At 51.4% G+C, this 22,742-nt stretch overlaps 1 protein-coding gene across 3 annotated transcripts in view; it reads left to right on the top strand.

The window, feature by feature from the left end:
* The window catches only part of DUSP22 (dual specificity phosphatase 22), a 71,645-nt gene extending 50,088 nt beyond the window's left edge, over positions 1 to 21,557 (top strand). Inside the window, exon 8 of one of the 3 annotated variants that reach the window (XM_082664593.1) lies at positions 18,076 to 18,431. In XM_082664593.1, the coding sequence (XP_082520719.1) occupies positions 18,076 to 18,407 (332 nt within the window). In that variant the 3' untranslated portion in view covers positions 18,408 to 18,431. Of the gene's footprint in view, positions 1 to 18,075; positions 18,441 to 21,045 lie in introns of those variants that run through there. The other 2 variants (XM_082664596.1, XM_082664597.1) reach the window with 2 other exon arrangements.
* The last annotated feature ends 1,185 nt before the right edge of the window (positions 21,558 to 22,742 follow it).

The following is a 22,742-nucleotide window of genomic DNA, read 5'->3' on the forward strand; positions in this document are numbered from 1 at the left end:
TATCTCAATAAAGCGGGAAAAGAAAAGGAGTAAAGCACCTTGTAAGTTAGTCCTGAGGTATCTCCCTACGCTCCTGGAAGCGGGGCTGAGACCTGGGGGCGGGGTGTCCTGACAGGCGTGTCCAGAGAGGCGTGCTGTTGCCATCGCGCCCTGGAGCACTTCTGCAGCCTGCAGCCTCCTATGTCCCCGTCCACGTTCTCAGCAGCCACCCTGGTCTGCGCTCCCTCTGCCTGAGCTGGTTCTCTGACTTAACTCACGTCTCTCAGAGCAACTTTGTGAACCTTGGGCTTCCCCCTGGAGATAGGTTCCCCCGGGGGCTTTTTTATGTATGGGGTGCTGATTCTCTCCAGCTTCCGTCTCAGCAGGGGACCCCACTTCCAACTTCTGGGGCTGCTTCCTGTTGCTGGTGCATGAGACAGCCTGCAGATTCCAGGGACCGCTGTGCATGCGTGTGTGTGCACACAGCTGTGTTCTGTTGTTTTTAAATTTTATTTTAGAGGACTCCTTGGCCTTCAGGGGAGCCACGTGGGCAACGTCAAGGGGCATTGGGACCTTAGGCAGCAGAACCTGGGCGCCCAGGGAAAGTCAGAGCTGGTCACGACAGGCTGCCCTGCACACCAGCATCTAGTCTTGAAAATAGGGAACATGCTAAGACTCAGTACCCTGTGATCTCACATTAGGTGACCCCTCCCATCCTGACCCTGCGTTATTAATAATTTTATCGAGAATGTGCTTTCAACACGCTTGTATTTATAGATGTACTTAAGAAGAAATCACCAAGACTTCGGAGGGAAGTTCCTCTTCCCTTTCCTTTTTATTGCCCAGAGAAAGGGAGGGAAAAAGAAACCAAAAAAAAAACGGCCTTTGACTTGTTCCCGGAGGCTTGAGAACGTTCACCGTCCCTTCTGAGGGTTTACTGGGGTCTCACTGGGCCCCCAGCTAGGACACCCAGGCTGTCAGGTGCTTGAATCTGGTGACAGCAGCTGCATTTCACCGGGACACTTTGCTCTCTTGCTTCCCCCCAGCTGCAACAGTGGGACGTGATTATCGCAGCCAGTATCAGAATTCGCGTTCTCTTCTGCAGCCTGGGCTCCGCCACCTCGCCGCGAGGCCGCGGGGCCGCTCTGGGCTCACTGTCGGGGAAGCGTTGCCATCCGCGGCTGCAGGGTGTGTGAAGGGCTCTGGCGGCCTTGACTGAGCACAGGCCGCCGGTGTTCTGATCCCGGCGGTGTGCTGCGTCTGTGGGGAAGGGATCGGACCTGAGAACATCCTTTATACCAAGGCCTGTGTAGGAAAACTAGATGGGGCAGGGGGGCTGGTTCTGGGGGAGGACAATCCCTTCTAGTATCGATAGTTCGGGACAGTTTTTGGAAACAACGCTGACCACGCCAAGTGCGTTTTGTGAGCTCGACCCAGGGAGACACATCAGCTTATGGGGGTCGGGGCCTGGCCCCCCGGACACTCTCACGATGAGCACGTGTGTGATGGGACCTTGACGTGTGTGTCCCTCCGGCCACAGAGAGGGACAGAGTCCACTTGCCCCCAGACGTGGCCAGACCAGCACAGACTGGAACCGTGCTTTCTGGCGAGCGGCCCTGCCTGTCAGTCGGCTCTGGGTTTCCCCAAGGCACTGATGGGAGCCTTTTTGGGAAATAATAATCGAAAGGCCTCCATGTGCCCCAGAGAAATGTCACCTGCTTTGCAAAGGGTGTGCCCTTCACGGCAAGAGGCCACGGGCGCCCAGCTTCCTCAGAGGGCATCCAGAGAGGCCCGTCCCGGCTCTGCCGGACGTTCCATTCCCCTTGGTGTGTGTGAAGCACGCGGATGCCAACAGGAACAGCAGGACGGTGTGAGATCAGGTGTGTCTCAGGTGTGCTGCGCGGTGGGCCATTCCCGCGGCACGAGAGCCCCTCCTGAGTCATCCGCTGCTGGGAGCTCGGAGCTGCGGGTACCGATGCGCAGCTCGGGGCAGAGGTGGTGCTGGGCCGGGAGAGGGCAGCCGAGGCCTGGGCCCGTGGCCAGGTGGCCTGGTAGAAGTCCACTGCGACCCCAGTTCCCTGGAACACCTTGGGAGCCCCCGAGGAGGCAGCCCACTCCGTGGGGACTTCTTCTCAGACCCGCCTGAAAGAAACTCCCTGGGAGGGGTGAGCGGGCTTGGCCGGCACCCTGTTGGGTGGCGCAGAGGTGTAGCCAGAGCCCACCTTGCAGCCCCCGGGGTGGCCCCTTATGGTCTAGGCAGGCCCCTTTGGCCCCCCTCCCCCCATCTGGAGGACAGGACAGGCAGCCTCTGGACGGCCAGCAGTCACTGGGCACTTAGTGTGTGATGTTCCCGAAAGTGCATCCTCTCGACAATCTTGTCACATAGGTTTTACTTTTATCCCCAGTTTTGAGATGAAGAAACTCTAGAAATTCTAGAGAACTTGACTGTTGTCCAGTCTCGGGCCAGGAAGTGGCAGAGTGAGGCCTGGAGTCCGAGCAGCCTGACCCACTGCGCTAAGGTCGCCGCTTCCTTGTAAACGCCAGCACCGCTGGGGCAATGCCAGGGGGTGCGGGCATCCACGCTGGAGTTCTCTCCTGAGGTCGGGGCCTCGTGGGGAGACAGGAGGAACACAGGTGAGGCACGAGGGAAGCCTTTCTTCTTTCCACCACATCCCCTTGCGTGGGCGCTGTGTCCACCATACGTGCCTCCACCGGGCCTTCCTGATACTCCCAGGGTGGCGGGCAGAGTCCTGGGGTGTCGTGGCGCCCCAGGAGGCCCTTTTCAGGAACACGGAATTGGACCAGAGTGGGGTTGGTGCTGGGAGCCCAGCACCCGAAGCAGATGGTGTTCTGTCCTTGAGGTGCAGCGTTACACAAGTTGAGGGGCTCCGGGGTGGGGGGGTTGTGCAGGAAGCCCAGGGATTTGCTGTTATTCAGCTCAGATAACTCAGTGGAGACTCATCAAGGACAGAGGCAGGGGAAGCAACAGTGTGTTGAAGGAACGGGGGGCCTCCTTCTGACTTTGGGGCTGAGGGCAGGGCTGGGGGCAGGGAGGCAGGGCAGGTCTTCAAGAAGGACGGGAAAGCTGGGGGCAGAAGAAGTTTCCCATCCTGTGTCCTGTCCTGACTCCCCAGACCCAATGGGATGCTGGCTGGCAGGGTATTCTGCTCGCTGTGGGCCAGACTCCTTCCTACAGGCAGCCCTGGCCCTCAGCATGGGTGGGACGGAGAGTCCGTGATAGGAAGAGGAAGTACCACCGGCTTCCAGGAAGTATCAGTGTCAGCAGCTGATGCTAAAAGTGGGTCTGAGAGAGGAGCCTGGGTTCTCCTCCACGCTTTGTCCCAGAAGCATGCTGTCGGGGGCTTGGCCTGTGACTCACCGCTTTCATCTTTAAAACGCATCCTAGAAGCATCGATTCCTGCCAGTGTGCCCAGTGTGCCCCCCGATCTGTACTTTCCGTGGCCCATCTGGAGGAATGACACCCTCCAAGGGAAGGCCAGCAGGGTCGGGTGGCCTCTGACATCTGCTATGAACTGTGCCCCCCTGCGAAGGGCGGGGGAGGATGGACTGCGTGCCTCAGTCAGGCCTCAGTGCCCAGCTCACGCAGGCGCCCAGCAGCTCACGCAGGCGCCCAGCAGCTCGCGCAGGCCGCCATGGGGGAGGGGAGGAGCCAGGCTTGGCGGCCCTGCCTTCAAAGGCTTTTTAACTGAGTTGGGGAGAGGGGGCAGTCACTCCGGAATGTCCTGTGAGCAAATGCTGAGCTAGAAGCATAAATGCAGGCCAGGAGGCCCCTGCAGTGGAGGGTGCGCTGGCTGGGGCTGGAAAGGGAGGGGAGTCAAGGGCCTGCTGGGCGGAGGGCGAAGGAGGGGGGCGGCACGGCCAGGTGCACTTGGAAGCAGATGTGCAGGGCATCTGGGGGCCTGGCTATGACTGGCAGGCAGGATGGACTGGAGGCGGGGCAAGAGCTGTGAGGGAGGGCAGGCGTCAGCCCGATGGAAGTAGTGGCGGGCAGTGCTGGTTGGGGTTCCCCAGAGGCAGAGAGGGTCAGGCGCCAAAGGTGACTGGCGGGTAGCACCTGTAACGGGCGGGGGAGGAGGCTGGCGGGGCCGGGGGCTATCAGGCCGGGGGCGGTACGGCGGCCCCAGAGAGTGGCCCGAGCCTGGCGGCGCTCACCGTCCGCACAGGCTGGGGCGGCCCGGCCGCTCTCCGGGGTCCTCAGGTGCTGCAGTGCGACCCTGCAGAGGTACTTCTGCACAAGGGTTTCCCCGGCAGGGCCGCCGAAATGCTTCAGCCGCGCTCCAGACTCCAGAGCTGGAGCTTCCAGGCAGCATGGTCACCAGGCGCCCCTGGCGACCTGAAGTCCCCTCCCCGCCCCCAGGTGCGGCACCAGGACTTGGGGGATCCCTTCTGCCCCTCCTCACAGCCATCCCTCCAGGGGGGCAGCAGGGCCTCAGCGCTCCCAGGGCAGGAGATGTGGAGATGCACTGGCCACAGAGCATTCACTACAAATAACTTTTGGTAATAAACAACTGAACGTTGATCTGTCTACCCAGAGCCAGCAATCCTAAACCATTCCAGTGCGAAAATACTCCTCCCCCACAATTTCTTTGGTTGATCCAAGTCTAAATAACGGCTGTGTCTGCTGTCGAGTCTTAATAATATTACATCACCTTTAGATGTGGGTGTTTTTATTACGTCATCTTTAATTAACGATGTTTTCTACACGATGTGAATGTAGAGAACCCCAGTTAACAGGCAGCACTGGCACAGAGGGAATCAGCTAGGCTTAGCTTTGCCTTTTTCTTTTTCACTAAATTCAGAAAGACTTGGAATCCGAGCCCCATGGGGGCAGTTTGGTCTCCAGCCTGCAGAGTAGATTTGAAATAACCAAGGGCAGCCCCTGTGTAGCCACCTGAACATTTACTTGCCTTTACAATTTTGGGGCTGGAGAGATATTTGAAAGCTACCAGAATTGGTCCCAAAGACGCATAGACATGCTATTTATGGAATTTGATGTGAAATGGGTTTTCTATAAATCTCTCCCAATCTTATGCTTTTAAAACTTTTCCTAACTATTTGTATCGATATATCTGTTGCTTAACATGAAAGAAATTTTTCAAAATTAAAATAAAGCAAAAGCGGTCTGTGATCAATGATGAGTGAAGATAGATTGACAAATCTGACATAAAGAGAAGTTCGGTTCTCCTTATGTTTATTTGTTAACTTCTGCAACAAATTTGCAAAAGTTAAGGCTTTAAAACAAATTGTAATTATTCATTAATGTGACAGACCAACATATAGGTACATATGTATTTCCCCAATTTTCAAACTATGCTTTATTGCAATTGAAAAGTATTAGTCCATGACTTTTTTCTTCTTTTTACTGTGATATTTATTTTATTTTTGTTCTCATTTATTTACTGGAGCGATAAGTATAAAATTCAACAAGAACATTTTTAACAGCATGTGTTTATGTTCTGTCCCGTATTCTTTTTTGTTTAATTCCGTGACCATTACTGGCTGTCACACAGAGAACCCTGGTGTCATGTATGCTGTGTGGACCTGTGCTCACAAGCTCCCTAGCAAACACTGAGGCCCTGAAGCCCACCGGTTTTACTGCAGCCTATGTGCGTGGGTCTCCCGACCCCATTCCGCTTTGGTTTTTTCACACTTCCTAATACCCGAGACTTCACTAATCTGTTTCTATTTCACTCTCTGTAGAGGCACAAGTGAAAAGATAATGAAAATTCTCTGATTTTTCAAATGTTCATTTTTTCTGGTCCTTTTTTCAAAGATAATTGAAGATGATTATTGTTATTTGGGGGGACCCTCGGTGAGAAAGCTGCTCTATGTTTCCTGTGCAGTGTTCTCCTGTGGGTGTCCCTTCCATTAAGAGGCTCACATATGAGAATCCACACTTCACAAGACGTGGGCAGAGGCTGAAGCACCCCCCTCTCCCATCAATGTGTCTTTAAGTTGCCGTCTCTCCTAGTGCATTTCAGAGACTCAGATATATAATAATTCTACAAACATACAACTTATTAAGACTGTCTCCTCTATTGCAAAAATCACGATGTTCCTCTATTTGGTGAGGGACCTAATTTAAGTGTTTGTGAGATTTTGATGAATCCCAGTCATAAAGCATGCCCTTCTCCTGTGCCAAAAATCACCAAGTGCATTTCTTTCTTTTTTTTCTACTGAAGTTTAGTTGATTTACAATATTGTGTTAGCTTCAAGTGTACAGCAAAATGACTCAGTTTTACGTACTTTTTTCACATTCTTTTCCATTGTAAGTTATTACAAGATACTGAGTAGAGCTCCCTGTGCTGCACAGTAAATCCTTGTCGCTCACCAAATGCATTTCTAAGGTGGGAGTGCCAGCCTCGGCAGCGGGCCCTCAGCTCCCTGGGGGCGGGGCCTGGGGGCGGGGCCTGGCTCGCGGCAGGTGCCTGAGTCTCCTGGTCGTAGCTCCCTGAGTCTTGCTCCCATCAGGCTGTCCTGCCCCGAGCAGGGCGCCTCAGAGGCCCCAGCTCTGCCCTGCTCGCTCCCCAGACCCCAGGCTCCGGTCTGTGCTTCCCTCCTGGCCCCTCACGACTGCGCTGTGGGAGCCCCCCTTCTTCACTTTCTGGCTCGCGAGAGGGCAGGCTGAGCCGACCGACGGAGGACAGGAGCCCCTCTGCTCACCGGGTCCTGCCTACCCACCCACCCAGTTTTCAGAAACGCGCTCAGGACCTCGTTTGCCCTCATACAGTTAGCACCTTGGAAACTAGGAATCTGAGCCCACTGTGGACCAGGCAGGACCCGGTTCAGCCCACCTGGAGTTTTGTAACCTCCCCTGTGTGCTGACATCATTTGTTTCTGAGCCTTTCTTTAAAAAATAAATACATAAAAGTCAAATGTTCTGGGAAATGAATCTTAGCCTCTTAAACATTCTTTTTATCAAGGCCTCACCACTAGGACCCTAATCTTATTTTATTTTGCTTCTTAAGCTAAAAACAAAATTCCGCTGACATGTTTATTTCCTTTTTCTGTATTTAAGTCAATCAGTCAAAACTATTGGTGGCCCCGCTGTGCTCACAGCCCTGGGCCAGGTCCCCGCCCAGCCGAGCCCATGTGTCCCCCGCAGCGTGCAGCGGGCTCTGGTGCGGAGGAGAGGCCTGCTCCGGGGCCTCCTCTGCAGCTCCCTTCTGCAGACCCGACCAGAGCCCAGCCACACGTTTCTGGCTTCAGCTACCTTCCTGTGGCTTGGATTTTTAAACCCTTACATACTTCTTACAGTACCGTGGACCTTATTCTTGTTACCTTTCACTCCAATCCATGCACTTGCTATCTGATAGCCTTGTTCTGTTTCCTGGATTTCTTCATTCACTGCCTTTCTCACAATTTACATTCATTTCTCAGAAGAGTTTTGATGCTGATTGTTTGCTGTGAAACTAGCTCTGGACAAAGTTCACGGTACCAGTTGAAACGGTGGCTTAAAGCCACTTTTCTTCTCTCTAGAGAAGCACAACTTCTGGTCCTAGAATCACACACCTCTTTGGAAAAGACACGAGCTGACGTCGGGCGACCGGGCTGCTGCACCGTAAGCCAGCCTGCTGGCGGCAAGGCTCCCGTGCAGCCTCTCGATCGGATCTGAAGTGCTTTTGCTGCATTGCAGTGTCCAGACATGTCTGTGCTACTTTACCACTTCTTTTCTTCAGGTTTCTCTGGGAAAAGTCCAGACTCTCTAGGTTTTCTGTTCAATAGCTTCTTCCTCAGATTATGAAAATTTGTTTTCCCTCACAAAATGAAAGAAGTCTACAGTGCCATTCAGAAAATTACTTTTATTTTGTAAATCCTATAACGCTTCATAAAGTGTTTCCATATAGAGAGCACCTTCACGTACATTAATTCATTTTCCCAGCAAAGCTGTGGAATCACCAGCACCCACGGTCAGCTGCTCAGTAGCAGGACAGGACCTAGAACTCAGGTCTGACTCATATCCATTGCTCTTTGCTCTATACCACGTTGCAACCAATGAGCAACGAGCTCTCCATGTGAGCAAAACAAAGATAACCTGCCAAAATGATTTAGAAACAAAGGTTGAGGCAACGTTATCATGTGACATAGTTGGGTCCCAGTGGATTGATTTATGAATTAATAAAGTGGAATTGAATCGCAGAAGAGGCCACAGTTACCTGGTCCACGAGAGACCAGGTCATGTCTCCACATGATACATTTACACAGGGAAGTGTCTTTCCTCAAGGACTGTGGATCTGAAATCATCTTGAGGCTTGTAGACTTGAATTGGTTGTGTCTGAGATCCACTAAACAGGTCTAGACATGCCAGCGAGTGGCATCTCGGTTAGAAGGGGCAGCAGGTAGAGATGGTGTCTGTCTAGGAGGGACCTGCTGGAAGAACCAAGACAAAGGTGCAGAAAATAAGCCAGAGGCAGGGCGGAAGCTGCCCGGGAGAAGCAATGGGGCAGGTGGCCCAAGAACTGAGCAGACAGGAGGGAGGGACATTGGGCCAGGTTGGGATGGACTGTCCGGGAGCAGTGCCCTGCGGTCCTGGGGACCTGCCAGGCGGAGTGAGAGATGCTGCTGTCTACACTGCGCAGGTCGGCACCAAGTCACACGGTCTCACAAACACAACTCTGGACCAATGACAGCTGTTCCGTCTAACACCAAATCATCAGACATATCTTAACATACTTCTAAGACCAAAGAATCAGTCTCCTCTTGTCGAGAATTGTTTTGCCCCCAAACAAAACAAAAACAAACAAAACAAGACAAAACAAAAGCTCTCAAGTCCATGGAAAAGAATTAACTTTTTCAAAAGAAAACTTTGTGTAGGAAAGGAAACAATGGGGCAGTTGAAAAGTCGTTATAACAACCATTATAAAAAGGCAATGAGTAAATATTTTAACAGACGATGGTTAAGTATAGTGGTGAATACATCTCTGACTTCCTTAGCTAGAATAAACCCAGTTGGGTTGTTGAATCAGTAACCCCGCCCCCCCTCTTTGGTTTCTGTAAGTTTAAAACTCAAAGCTAAGAAAGCAGAGAACCATCATGCCCTCTGGAAGTAAAAGACAACTTCGTGTTTTGGAAAATAGCCTAACCTGCGCCGCTTAGGTAGTGAGGGCTTCTACCCCAGCCATATGCCTCTCGCTCCGATCCTGGCACTTGACAGCTGCCAAGATCTGGAAAGAAAACTTGCAAAATTACTTCTGAAGCTTATATTTATGTATTTTTCAGAAAGAGGTAAGCAACAAACCGTGACTGGATCTTCTCTAGCGATGTCACCTTTTTCTTATTCCCATGTCTTAGGAGATGCCTATTTTTAACGTGTCTGTTGCCTGGACCCTGTTCAGCGAAACGCCGCTGTAAAATTGTGCACATCGGGCTTCCCTGGTGGCGCAGTGGTTGAGAGTCCGCCTGCCGATGCAGGGGACACGGGTTCGTGCCCCGGTCTGGGAAGATCCCACATGTCGCGGAGCGGCTGCCCCGTGAGCCATGGCCATTGAGCCTGCGCGTCCGGAGCCTGCGCTCCGCAACGGGAGAGGCCACAACAGTGAGAGGCCCGCATACCGCAAAAAAAAAAAAAAAAAAAATTGTGCACATTTCACAGAATACGCGTGAGACAGACAATTTTCTAGGAAACCAGTGGGATGTAATTGGGTAGATCATCATCCTTCCTGCTCAGCCCACTTCGGAAGTTGGGCCTAATCAGAATTATTTATCGTTCAGTTATTTTTCCTGAAATGTTGGCAGGCGTCACCCACCTTCCTAGCTGCCATTTCCGTCAGGGCCAGTGTGAGCTCTCCCGTCCTCAGTTTACCGGGTCTTAAAATACAGAGTTTCTCAGAATTTCAGTGTTTTGTCTCGGGTCAGATGTAGAGTCATTAAAAGAGAAAAGTATCTTTTTGTGTGCGTGGCCTTTGGAGAAAATATAAATCGTTGAAATTATCTCTTCCAAGGCCGCACAGCTTCCAGCTAAAGGAGATAGGGGTGAATTTACTATCAACACCTTCCTTTACCCAAAACTTCGCCACAATGAGGTCTTGGGATAACTTACCCAACAGCCGCAATTTCTAACCCATTTCTCGATTTTCTTGGGTACATCAGAGCTGAAGATTCTAAAAATTTCAATACACACACTTAGGGCTGTATGTGTATTGGGTCAAGTAGGTATGTATAACTTGACCAGGGAAAGCTCTCCTGCCTGAGACAGGTTACCAACCCCTGGAAACGACTAGCCCTCCAGGGAAGAGAGGATATTTCCGTTCCCTAAGAAGGCATGTGCTGTCCCATTTACAATAAAAGAGACCCCAGAATTTCTTTGAATAGCAACAACAGCTGTTATTTAAGGCACACCAAAGGAGATAGACTTGGTTTTTTTTTTTACTGTGACAGAGGTTTGAGTCGGCCATGGGGGATTCTGGGGGCTTTCAAACCTTTTTCCCCTTTGCATTTTATGTCACGCTAGGCATGCTTCACCATGAACTATTTCACATGCTAACAGAAGACAGAGATGGTCTTGTAGGGCAGACCCCTGCTGATTGCCCGTCTTCTTCCTGGCCAGGTTGGACATGGGTGACCATGCATACACAATGTTTTCCATAGAAAGACACACACCAGCACTGACTACACAGCCCGTTGGATGGCATCAGGTGCTAACAGACGATGCAGCTGTTTGGCAAAAACACCTCAGGCTTGTTCTAACGGTCGCTCGGGCCAGGAGAAGGCGGGGCTCTGACCTCTGTTTGGGGAGACTGCTGTCCGGAGTCAAAGCAAGTCGCTGGGATCAGGGTGACCCCTGTTTTGATTCTTCCTTGGGCGATACGTTTACCCTCCTCCTATTGTTTTTTCATGTTTTTTTAAAAACAGCTTCATTGAGGTCAAATTTACATGCTATATGAAAATAGTACACATCTACAGTGTGCTATTCAGTGAGGTTAAGAACACCGACCCAGTTGTGCAGCTGTCACCATAACCAGATGCAGAGCAGTGTCATCACCCCTCCTCCCCACACTGACACCCGCCCACAGATGCACTCTCTTTCTCTGTAGAGTTGCCTCGCAGGCTGTTTCATATAAATGGGACCATACAGTGTGTGGTCTTTGGGTCTGGCGTCCTTCCTGGTATAAAGTTTTTGAGAGTCATCCACGGTGTACCTTGTGTTGGTGTTTCTTTCCTTTTGATTGAACAGCCTGGTTTTTTTTTAATTGGAGTTGAGGGTCTCCATGGGGCCTGCCTGTGTGACGTCCGGAGGCACCGTGACTGTCACACGTGGGTGGGGGCTGCTCCTGGCATCTGGTGGACGAAGGCCAGTGATGCTGCTAAACGCCCGCACGCGAATAATGACCTTTCCCAGAACGTCAGCGGTGCAGAGACTGAGAATCCCCGGTGGGCTCCACAAAATTCCCTCTTATCCTCAGGGTACATGTCTAAAGCCAAGTGCTGCCTGACGGGAGCCTTCCCTTTGATTGCACTGCATATCATTGAATTGGGATTCCGTTTGTCTAATTTATATGTATGTTTAAAATACAAACTCATTTGTGAAATGTAATTTTTTTACCATTTGGGAAAATTTTGGAATCTCCTAAAATATTATTCATTGGGTTGCACTGTCCACCAGAGAGAAAGGTGAGGAAAGAGAGTGTACAATTCTTGTTTCCTGGCTGAGATCTCAGCGTTGCTTGGTTTTGGAAACTTAGCGACAGAAAAGTAGCAAATGGTGTGGCTTGTACAGCTTTAAGTTCCAGGAACTGCAGGAATCGTTGGGAGGCTTATAATAGAGGAATTTAATAAAGGACATTAAGTTTGTTTAGCAACAAATTGCACTATAATTTTTGTGGCTTAGGGTCCAACGTTACGTACTCTGGTTATATTTTTCCACTTCAGCTCCAGAATTTTGACTCTACTATGTTATTCTTAACATTAATGAATAAAGTTTACAGGGGGCAGGGATTAAAAGAAACAGATCCAAAAATCAAAAACTAAACTAAAGAAGTTCTTATCACCCAGCATAAAACCCCTCTTGGGAAAAAGAAGAAATCAGTCAGAATTTAAATACTTTGTTTTATCTGAGACCAGGGACCTCGGACTGCTCGATTTTTCCTCTGGGGTTGTTGAGGTGCCAGGAGGCGGGATTCTGTCTTGGTTCTTTTGAGTTTTGTGTGATGATGAATAAGAAACACAGTTCTCTGGAGCTTAATAATGTAAGAGGAGACCCAAGTGCTGTGAGTCGGTAAACCATCCTGGGCAGGGTTACCTTTGGGAATTTAACAAATAAACAGTGCATTTCAACTGCCCTGGGTAACTTCTCACTCCGACCACTCTGGGGTCCCAGTGGGCAGCTCTGCCTCAGCCCTGGGGGAGGGGGTGCTGGGCAGGAGTGCTGGTTGGCAGGGGCCAGTAGAGCCGGGTCTCCTGCAGGCTCCCCTGCATCTGACCTCCTGCACCGCCTCTGTGTCTCATCAGCACCGCCTGCGAGAAATACACAGCGGCAGTAAAATGAGGGCAGAATGCAAATGTACATGCACACGCGTGCACACATATAACATACATGTATACAGATGGGCACCTGCATATGCAGTATACGCCTGTACAGTCCTACGTGCACACACAACACATATACACATACACACAACACGTGTGCACGGCACATATGCACACGCACATTCCTCAGAATGACCGTAAGCACTTTGTACACATTTGTTCATCGCTGCCAGATAGTTGTTTTGTGTCTGTGTTACAGTTGAGGATGCTTAGGCTCAGAGAGGTTGAGCAATTTGATCAGGGCCACACAGCTGATAAGCAGTAGAGTTTAGAAATTAGAACGGAGTTTTCTGTAAACCCAAATTCCAAAGGAAGAAGCAGTACAAAAGGAGATCTGGCCTTTAAAAAGCTGTAACCCAGGGACTTCCCTGGCGATCCAGTGATTACGAGTCCACCTTCCAATGCAGGGGATGTGGGTTCAATCCCAGGTCAGGGAACTAAGATCCCACATGCATGGGGCAACTAAGCCCACAGGCTCTGGAGCCTGCCCAACACAACCAGAGAGAAGCCCGCACGCTGCAATGAAATACCCTGCGTGCCGCAACTAAGACCTGAGGCAGCCAAATAAATAAATAAATATTAAAAAAAAAAAAAAAAGCTGTAGCCCCAACATAAAAATACCAGTGGTTGTGGCAGTGGGAGGAGATGAGTAGACAGTGCAAATACTGTGTATGATGTTATGATGTGGGTACATATCATTGTACACTTGTCCAACCCTGCAGAGCGCACAGCACTGCGAGTGACCCTGATACGAACCATGGGTGGTGCTGATGTCGTAATGGGTGACTGGGTGTCCATATAGGTTCAGCGATTGTAACACCTGCATCATCTGGTGGGGATGCTGATAGCAGGGGAGGCTCTGTGTGTGTGTGTCTCTGTGTGTATGTGTCTGTGTGTGTGTCTGTGTCTCTGTGTGTGTCTCTGTGTGTGTCTGTGTCTGTGTGTGTGTGTCTGTGTGTGTCTGTGTGTGTGTCTGTGTCTGTGTGTGTATGTGTGTCTGTGTGTGTGTGTCTCTGTGTGTGTCTCTGTGTGTGTCTGTGTGTGTGTCTGTGTGTGTGTGTGTGTGTGTCTCTGTGGGGGGGGAGGGGGGGTACATGGGAGATCTCTGTACCTTTCAATTTTGTTGTGAACCTAAAACTGCTCTAAATAAAGAAAATCTGTAAAAAAAAAAAAAAGCTATAACTCCACACTTGCGCTCCAGCTCAGTTGTTTCAACACCCTTTACAGAAGACTCAACTTGGTTGAACAAATGCCTGAATCTAAAACTCTGGAATATGATCAACCTTGGTCTGTCTGTGTCTCTCTTAAACGTAGCTTTTTTTCTGAAGATAAAAATGACATATGCTAATTACTGAAGTAGTATACATGTATATGAAATATTTTTTAAAAGTAAAAATTATCTCCACCTCTTCACCTAGAGATAAGCAATGTGAACACATCCACATAGCTCTCCTGCAGTCTCTCTAGGCAGATTAGATAGATAGATGACAGAGAAAGCGGGTAGAGTTTTATATAAGTGATACTAGAGTATAGACAGGTAATTAAAAGAAGGAGATCAAGGTGAAGGTCTTCCCACTCTCACTGAAAAACAAACTATCGTAGACATAAGCGTTTTGATGTTCGCTGGCGGAGGGGAAGTGTTCTGAGAATTTCCTTTGTGTTCATCTTGGCTCCATGATTGATTAACGGACGAAGCTCCCAGAACCTCAGAGAGAAGCAGGTGTTTGTCCTTTTTACCATCTCCCCTGTAAGAATGTGTCTGTTCTTCCATTATGGTGATACTCTGACCCCTGGGAAATGCTCACTGCCAGCACAAACCACAAATCTCTGAGTGCAGGAAATTCTCAGTTCAGCAGGAAACCGTTCCCCTTCGGAACTTGAGCCCCAAACCTGCGTTCCCGGGACCAAGCTGCTCTGTCCTGACCGCGGCCTCCTCCCCAGTACCTGCCTCCGCTTTTCAAGCCTCCCTTCTGTGACCTCCTTCTCCGTCTCAGGTCTTCTTTGAGGCCTTTGCTTCTGTAAATGAGAGGATTTCGATCGCTGCTGTTTTAGCTGACGACACTTCCATGTGCTGAGCCCCCGGTTTCCGGATTCACACACCATCTCCTCCGACAAAGAGCACGCGGCTCTCTAAGATTTTTAGCCCTCACGCTACTGCCCTTAGGAAGCAGGGGTACCTTTCATTGGTCCTGCCAGGAGAGACCCGTCTCCTGCTGGCTGCCTCACGGAGAGCAGGGGGTGGTACCAGCTCCCTCCTCCAGCCCCGTTTGCCGAGGGCTTTACTGCCCCACGTCATGTCACTCGGCGTCAGGTAGATCTGACCCTTCCGTTGGCAGACTGCTGGTCACATAGTTGGAAGTGGTGTCTCCAGGACCCAGACGAGCATGGCCTTGACCCCGCTGTGCGCTGGGTCCGAGGCAGAAATGCCCCCATGAGCTCTTGCCCTGCCCCAGGCCAGGGACGAGGCCCACAGGAGTGTGGAGAACTTGGGTCCTGACCACACAGGTGACCTGCAGGCAGGACCTCACAGGCAGCTTCAGGCGAGTTCTTGCCCTGCCCTTGCCCTTGGGGAGCTGTCGGGTAAGCCCCCCAGAGGCGTTGAAGAGAAAGTTCTGGATTAGGAACCGTGAATGGAGCAGGGCTGTCAGCCACCTGGGTTCCCAAGCTTTGCTGGCTTTTCTAAAAAAGAAATCCAAAATATACAAAGTACAATATAACGAACAGCCAGGTTTCCACTATAAGTATTGGTACTTAATAGTTTGTCATGTTTACTTTTCTGTAAAACGCTACAAATATAATTTCTAGAACCTTTATAAAAACAAGCAAAAAATAGCATATACTATTCACAGATGTACATATAAAGGCTAGAAATAGGTGGGGAGATAATGGGCCCAAATTGCTGTCGTGGTGCCTCTGGGGAGAGCCTGAGGCAGGACCGGGGCGGAAACTGCAAAGCCAGGAACATCCGTACAGAGCGGGTGACCTCCCCTGCCCCCCCAGGACAGAGAGATTCACTTGAAATCACAAGGTCTTCCGGAAGGTCCGCCTGGCCTTCGGTACAGGCCTTCAGCTCCCTGGGAGAGGCTGTGAGGCAACGGGCTGTGGAGGGCATGACGTGGCAGAGACTGGTGGCATGAACACGCCTCTCCCAAGAGCCTCCTGGGCGCTTCCCTCCCAGGATGCTTTGCTGTCCCTTGGGGTGCCACGCACCCTAAGGCATCCTTGCTTCTGCACAGCTGACCACTCAGGCTGGCCTGCTCCCTCTCGTGGGGGCCTGTCTCGGGGGGAAGACGCCGAGCTCCCTCTCCCCCAGGACTCGGCCCCTCCCCCCTGAGCCCTCCCTGCTTCCCCCAGGCACGTCCCTTGCTGCACCCACAGAACCTCGTCCTACAGAAGCCATTTCACATATCACTTATCACACTGTACTGTGCAGTGTGTGTGCACACGTGTGCATGTGTGTGTGTGGAGAGAGAGCTCCGTTAAGCCAGGGTAGTGTCTTAGCTCAGCACAAGCTTCTTACATGCCGTCTGGCATAGGTTATTGAACGAGTCATTCATTCAGTGAGTGTGGCGTTTGGGTGATTCTACACTTGAGCCAGTGTACTCAAGACTTTTACATGATCACTGGGATAGATCATTAGCTGATACTTTAGGGTAAAGCGTATGTCTGGTGTGAGGTTTGATGTTAATGACAGAAGGCGGAAATCCACCTATTAGCTTAACTGGACTGAGGTACAAACTACCACAGGCAGCTTCAACAAGCGTGTATTTCTCACAGTTCCAGAGGCTGTGACACCAGGATCAAGGTGTCGGCAGATCTGGTGCCTGGTGAGGCCCCCTTCCTGGTTCACGGACGGCTGTGTTCCTGCTGTGTCCTCCCGTGGCAGAAGGGGCGAGGGAGCCCTCTGGGGTCCCTTCTGAAGGGACACTGATCCCATTCATGAGGCTCCATCCTCAGGACCTGATCACCTCCCACCTCCTCACACCATCACCTTGGGGTTAGGGTTTCACACGTGAATTTCGTGGGGACACATTCAGTCTATAGCACCAACATTTCATATAGCCATTCTGAGAATCGCAAATGTTGGGGACTGAGTTCCTGTTAGATCCGTACTGCATGTCTTTAACCTGGAAACAGCTAACAAAGAGCTTGTTCTCAGAGTGAAGGAGGCTCTGGGTTGCTGTTTGCTTGCTCTTTATTACCGCCATCTTTCATTCACAGTTTCTTGCTAATAGTTCTTTTGGGGGCTGTCTGGTCAACACCAGAAGATGCTACCTGCAAATCCACCTAAGGGGCCCCGCAGTGCCCGGTGGCGGTCACCACTAGGGCCCTCCCTGTGGAGGGGCCACTGTCACTCTCTAGGCTAAGCGTGAGGTCGGCTCTTTTTTTTTTTTTTTTTTGCTGTACTCGGGCCTCTCACTGCTGCGGCCTCTCCCGTTGCGGAGCACAGGCTCCGGACGCGCAGGCTCAGCAGCCATGGCTCACGGGCCCAGCCACTCCGCGGCATGTGGGATCTCCCTGGACCAGGGCACGAACCCGCATCCCCTGCATCGGCAGGCGGACTCCCAACCACTGCACCACCAGGGAAGCCCTCGGCTCATTTTTTAAACTTTATATTAAAACAAATAGAAACAGAAGTTCTGATATATCCTTTTGGAGATGCTTTTGTGCTCTGCTGACTAAGGAGGCACTCACTTGGACCTGCGGTACCTCAGCCCCTAGAGTAGCGCGGGGCACGTGGCAGGTACACGACACAGGCTAGTTGAAGGAGAGAAGGAACTAGGACCAAAGTCACCTTCATGAATCAAAGACTGACGTGGTGGCAGGTGATACACGGTCAGGTGGAGCTAAGCCTCCGTGCCTGTCTTCTCGGGACTGGAGCTCGCTCTGGCCTGGGGGCCCTCAGGAGGCTCGCCAGACTTCCACGCATGCGCCCCATGGAGTCTGAGTGGGCAAACGATGCCTCGGGAAGTGCGGGGAGTAACAGCGGGGCCTGGGATGCGAACTCGGGGGTGTCCGTCTTTAGGCTCTGCCTTTTGTGCTGTCACCTCCCACAGTGAGTCGGGAGCCAGGCTGACACTGAACAGCTTGTGCGTCCCTGTGAGTTGACCCAGCTCCCGACGCTGCGAACCCGGGAGTCCGCCGGGCCCCGGGGCATCACGGGCAAACCAAGAGAGGGGTTTGGTCTCACTCGTGTCACTCAGACCTTCACTCAGACCTTATTTTCTAAAAGTTCGATGTCAGAGTGTCTCACAGCAATAAAGGTACCTGTCCAAGTGCCTCACTGTAGATGAGTTCAACAGCCACGCTCAGCGGCAGCGCCCCCCTTGCTCCTGGGGCCGCCCCCACAGCCCCCGGGGCGCCGCTCTCCTGTGGGCTCCTGCGTCCGGCACGTGTGGGCAAAGGAGCTTTTCGGGTCCGCGTGCGTGTGCGCGTTAGAGGCCGAGCTCCCTGAGGTCCTGTGACACACGTGTCCCTCTTTCCTGGCTGCTGGAACGGCACTCAGTTCTGTGGAGGTGACTTACACTCTCCTGGATTCTGTTTCCTTAGGAGCTACTTTTAGAAAAATGAGGACAGACGCTTGGTTCCTAGTTTCCGGCGCCCCAGGCTGGCGGAAGCTGGAGCTGTTCCAAGCCCGACGCCTGCGGCCCACTTGCCAGCGGCCGCTCCTGAGCGATGCGAGTCCGGGGTCGGTGGGGTGGCACCTCTGCTCGCTGCCCGGACGAGAAGGCCTGGCTCCGGGCCGAGGCTCCCCCGGAAGGTGGTGTTTGGCTGCAACTGTGACTGTGAACCGGAGACTCAGAAACCGGGGCGAGGTTCCAGCGAGGCCGCCCTGCAGTCTGTTCCGAACAAGGCGACCTTGCCGTGGGGTCCGGTTGTGAGCCTGAGACGTGTGGGGCTAGAAAACTGGGACGGGTTTGAAAAACAGAGGGAGGTGCCCGAGGCGCAGACAGCCCCGAAGGAGCCCCTATGGTCAAAACCGGCCTGTGAGCAGCCAAGTGGACAGTGGCGCCTAAGACATCAGTTACAAGAGTTGGATCCTAATCCACAGAACAAAGTAAGTATCCGTGAGTCCACGGTGATGTAAATAAGCAAATAAGTAGGTACACAAACGGCAGACGCGCAGCTCTTCCCTACAGAACTCAAGTTAACAAACGTGGAAGAAAGGAGGAGGGTACCAAATCACCGACAGGCAAACATGACAGTAAAAGTCGCTTCAGGAAGGATCCACTGACGGATACAAAAATCACTGGGCTAAGCTCTGACAACAAACAAGGATTGATGATCAACTAGAAAGAGAAAAAGAATCACTTTACAGTCTTTCCCATGGAGAACGTCTGCAGGCATCGTAACCAGGCGCGGAAAGTAACATCTCCAGGAAGAAGATGCAGCCCTGGTGTGACGCTCCGAGGAGGACCAAGTACCGTCTCCATGGGATTCCTGCCAAAATGCATCAACCCCACCAACCAATACTGGGAGAACATCAGACACACCCTCACTCCGAGGCTTTCTGCAAAGCTCACTGACTGGAACCATCAAGGGTCAAGGGTGTGAAAGACAAGAAAAGATTGAGAAACCGTAAAAAAAAAATCCAGTGCTCTGTCTGCTCTCCTAAAAAAACAAAGAGATGGGAAAAAAAAAAGAGATGAGGGTTGAGATGGAGAGCTGCCCGTAAGCCCTAGCCGGAGCTGGGCGTCGCCTGGAAGGCTTGAGAGTCCAGTGAAATGTGGCCCTGCGGTCTCTGCAGGGATGAAATGAAGTATGAGAGAAAGGCACCTGAATGTGGCCAACGTAGATGGACAGGTAGGATAGTGCAAACTCAAATTTCTTATTTTAAAAAAATTAGCTTCATTTGAAAAATTACCTGAATCTTGACTTCATGTTGGCTGCCAGAGAGCTTACTTCGTACAGAGCGCTAGTCTAAGTCCTGTGAAAAATAAAAGAAATAGAAAATGTGATACTTACCTTTAGAACTGGGGGGGGGGGGGGAAATAAGATACTACAAGAGAAATACACAAATCAAAGATTAAAATATGCCTCCAAGCACTAACCACACACTTCCCTCAACTTCAGTGTTAGCTACCAGTCTGATCTTTGCCTCTAAATTGCAATAGTTTGAGGACAGTTGTCAGTCTATCCATGGCTCCTCTCACAGCCTAGGGAGTGCCTTGCGTGCTGTAAAAGGCACTCAGAAATGTTTGCTGTGTGAATAAAATGTCTTACAAGTTTAAAAATGCTTATAACGAATGGATAAAGAAATGTCGTGTATACAGACATGGGATATTGTTTGGTCTTAAAACAAGGACATCCTGCCATTTGCGACAACACGGACAGAACTCGCTGGAGGACATTGTACTCAGTGAGGTAGGCAGACGCAGGGCAGATCCTTTGTGGCCTCACCTGTAACGTGGAATCTCAAATAGTCACACAGAAGAGGGGAGAAGAGTGGCTGCCAGGGGCTGGAGGAGGAGGGGAGAGGTAAGTAAGTGATGGTCGAACGGCACAGTTGCACATGTGCAGGACAGACACGTTCTGGAAGTCTGTGTACAGCCTGGCGCCTGCTGCTGAGAGCACTGACCTTATGTTAAGTGTTCTTACCCCAGAATAACAGCAACGATAGTAGTAGCAACAGTAGTAATAAAAGGGGATGTGGGAGGAGCCTGTGGGAGGTGATGGGCATGTTTCTGGCCTTGACGGTGGTGATGGTTTCACAGATTCTACTTATCCCCAAGCTCAAGTTACATACATTAAGTATGTACAGCTTTTTGCATGTCAAACATGCCTCAATAAAGCAGGTTAAAATTTAAATACGTAATTAATTAATTTTAAAAGCCATGCCCATAGGTATTACACATACTCTGATGTAGAACTTCTGCTAAGCAAAGGGACAGCCCATTAAAGGTGAGTGGGACAGATGGGACCAGCCCAGGAAGAGGAAGTCGAAGCTGTGGTTGAATGCTTGAATTCAGGCTGCGAGGAGAATGTTCTGGGATGGAGAGAGACCTACCTTTTTCTGCTGAAGACACAGCACTGAATCACGAGGAGCTGGTAGAGGTGAGAGGCAGCAGTGGGGTTTGCTTTTCTGGTTGAAGAGAGCAGAATAGGCCACTGGGCCCAAGGTGATGAGGGTAGCTGGTGTCAGGAAGATAAACATCTCTGAAGTATTTGGTCAGATAATCAGGGTTGGTTCCAGAGCGCTGGGAGGCCTGGAGATGCTGAAAAGCAGGAGATGAATTCGGTTCGACACCAACAGAATATGAGAGAGATGATTACAGAGCAGGAGGCTCCTGAAGACCAGACCCGAGCACGTCGCTGAGAAGGGGCTGGTGGGCCTCCGCAGAGGAGCTGAGAGCTCAGAAAAGGGGTGAGGCCATTGGATTTTTGCCAGAAGTGTGTCATTGGTGGTTTGTTAATAAAAGTAGTTCCTCCAAGGTAAGGACCAGAGAACCAGAGGTATTCAGCTGAAAATTTATTGAGGGCAGGAAGCATACTCTAATATATCTTTGTATTTTCCCAAAGCACCTCTCTTGCCCAGAGACCATCTTTGAACTTTGACAGTGGAGTTCTGCGTTTCCCTGCCAAGAGCTTCAAACCAAGCCAGACTTCAAGCAATCTAGAAAAAGACACCAGCGTGAAAATAGGAGTAACTTGAACCAAAGACGTTTGAGGAAGGAATTGTACAGCAAGAAAGAAGAGAATGCAAGCCTGGCACAGACTGAGGGCTGCAGAAACGTGCAGGTCAAGAGGTGGTATCATAGCGTTTGACATAAACCAACGTGGGCAATCAGCCTTAGTGTGTGTGGATTTTCTGTCCTTAGAACATGTTTTTATGGTTTTGGTTATACCATATTTTATCCCTAAAAAACTGTAAACTTCAGAAAGAACATGGAGGAAAGGACAGTTCATACGAGCAACGCGAGAGCTCCCGCCACGGGGTCCCTAACTCTGGCGTGTTCTCTGTTAAGGCCACACTGTGCGTGTGATGTTCACCCCACTCTTCTCCTTTAACTTCATATCATAAGCATTTTCCAAAAATTAACAAAAATTTTCAGAACTGTAATTTCCCAACTGTGTGGATGTACTAACGTGTATTTAATTGTTCCCAATAATTAGATATTTAACTTAATTCCAAGTGTTACAGTAACAAATGCTGAGGTGAGCATTTTGAACAAGGATGTCCAGCCACACTTGTCTCACGTGGTCTCGTCTAAATGGGTGTGAACTTGCTATCCCTTTGCAATGATCACTCACTCATGTATTCGTTCACGGAGCATCTAATGTGTGCGGACACAGCCCTGCCCTCACGGGCCACGCTTTGGAGAGCGGAGGTGACAGGCGTGGACGGTGAAAGGCAGCGGAGGCCGCCCTGCATGGAACCTGAAGGACTGTCCGATCCAGGGCTGCTCCTGAGCCGCAGTTTTCAGTGTTGGTCACTTTGGGCTCAGCTCAGAGGAGGCGGGTGGCCGAGGGGCCTCTGTGCCCAGCTCGTCTGATCCCAGGGGTTCATCCCTAAGTGTAATCACAACACCTGCCCCCTTCCCCGCCAGCTCTCCGTGGGCTACAAGGAGGCAGAGAAGGGAGCCCCGCATGGCAGCCGCAGACCAGACACCAGGTTGGGCCTCTGCGCTTGCCCCGAACCCTGACCCAAAGGGAAGCCTGGTGGAGACTTCTGACCTCCCCGCCGTCGTGGGAACGGTCATGGCCGTGGGAACCAGCCCCTGAGTGCACACGGCCCTGCTGCCCACTTCCAGGCGGGCTGAGCAGCTTCCTGGCTGAGTGTGCTTGGGGGAACCCTCCACAGAGTTGCTGTGCCCACAGGGCGCCCCCCGCCGTGTTTGCCCCTCTTCTCTCCGATCCTTTTCCCTCCTCCCCTTGCCGCGTCTGCGCTGAGCGGCCGGTGCGGCGTCTCCTTCCAGGGCCGGGGAGTCTTCAAGGAAGTCATCTTGGGCGGCTCCCACCAGGGACACCCCAAAGCCGTGCCAGTGAAGCGTCCTGGGAGGGAAGTGTGGCACCAAGGTCAGGGGAAGCCGAGTGCCTCCTGACCTCCCCCTGCCCCCAGCCTGAGCGTCCTGGGCGGGCAGAGAAGCTCACCGGCCAGCAACCGCAGGACCTCCCTTACCGCCAGGGCCCTCTCCGCCCACCGCCAGCCTGTGCCCCGCGGGCCACCCTCCGCAGCGGATTCCACTCCTCTCTACAGGCCCACCCGCCCAAACGTC

This window comes from Grampus griseus (assembly GCF_964374135.1).
Source record: "Grampus griseus genome assembly, chromosome: 10".
Classification (NCBI taxonomy): Eukaryota; Metazoa; Chordata; class Mammalia; order Artiodactyla; family Delphinidae; genus Grampus; species Grampus griseus.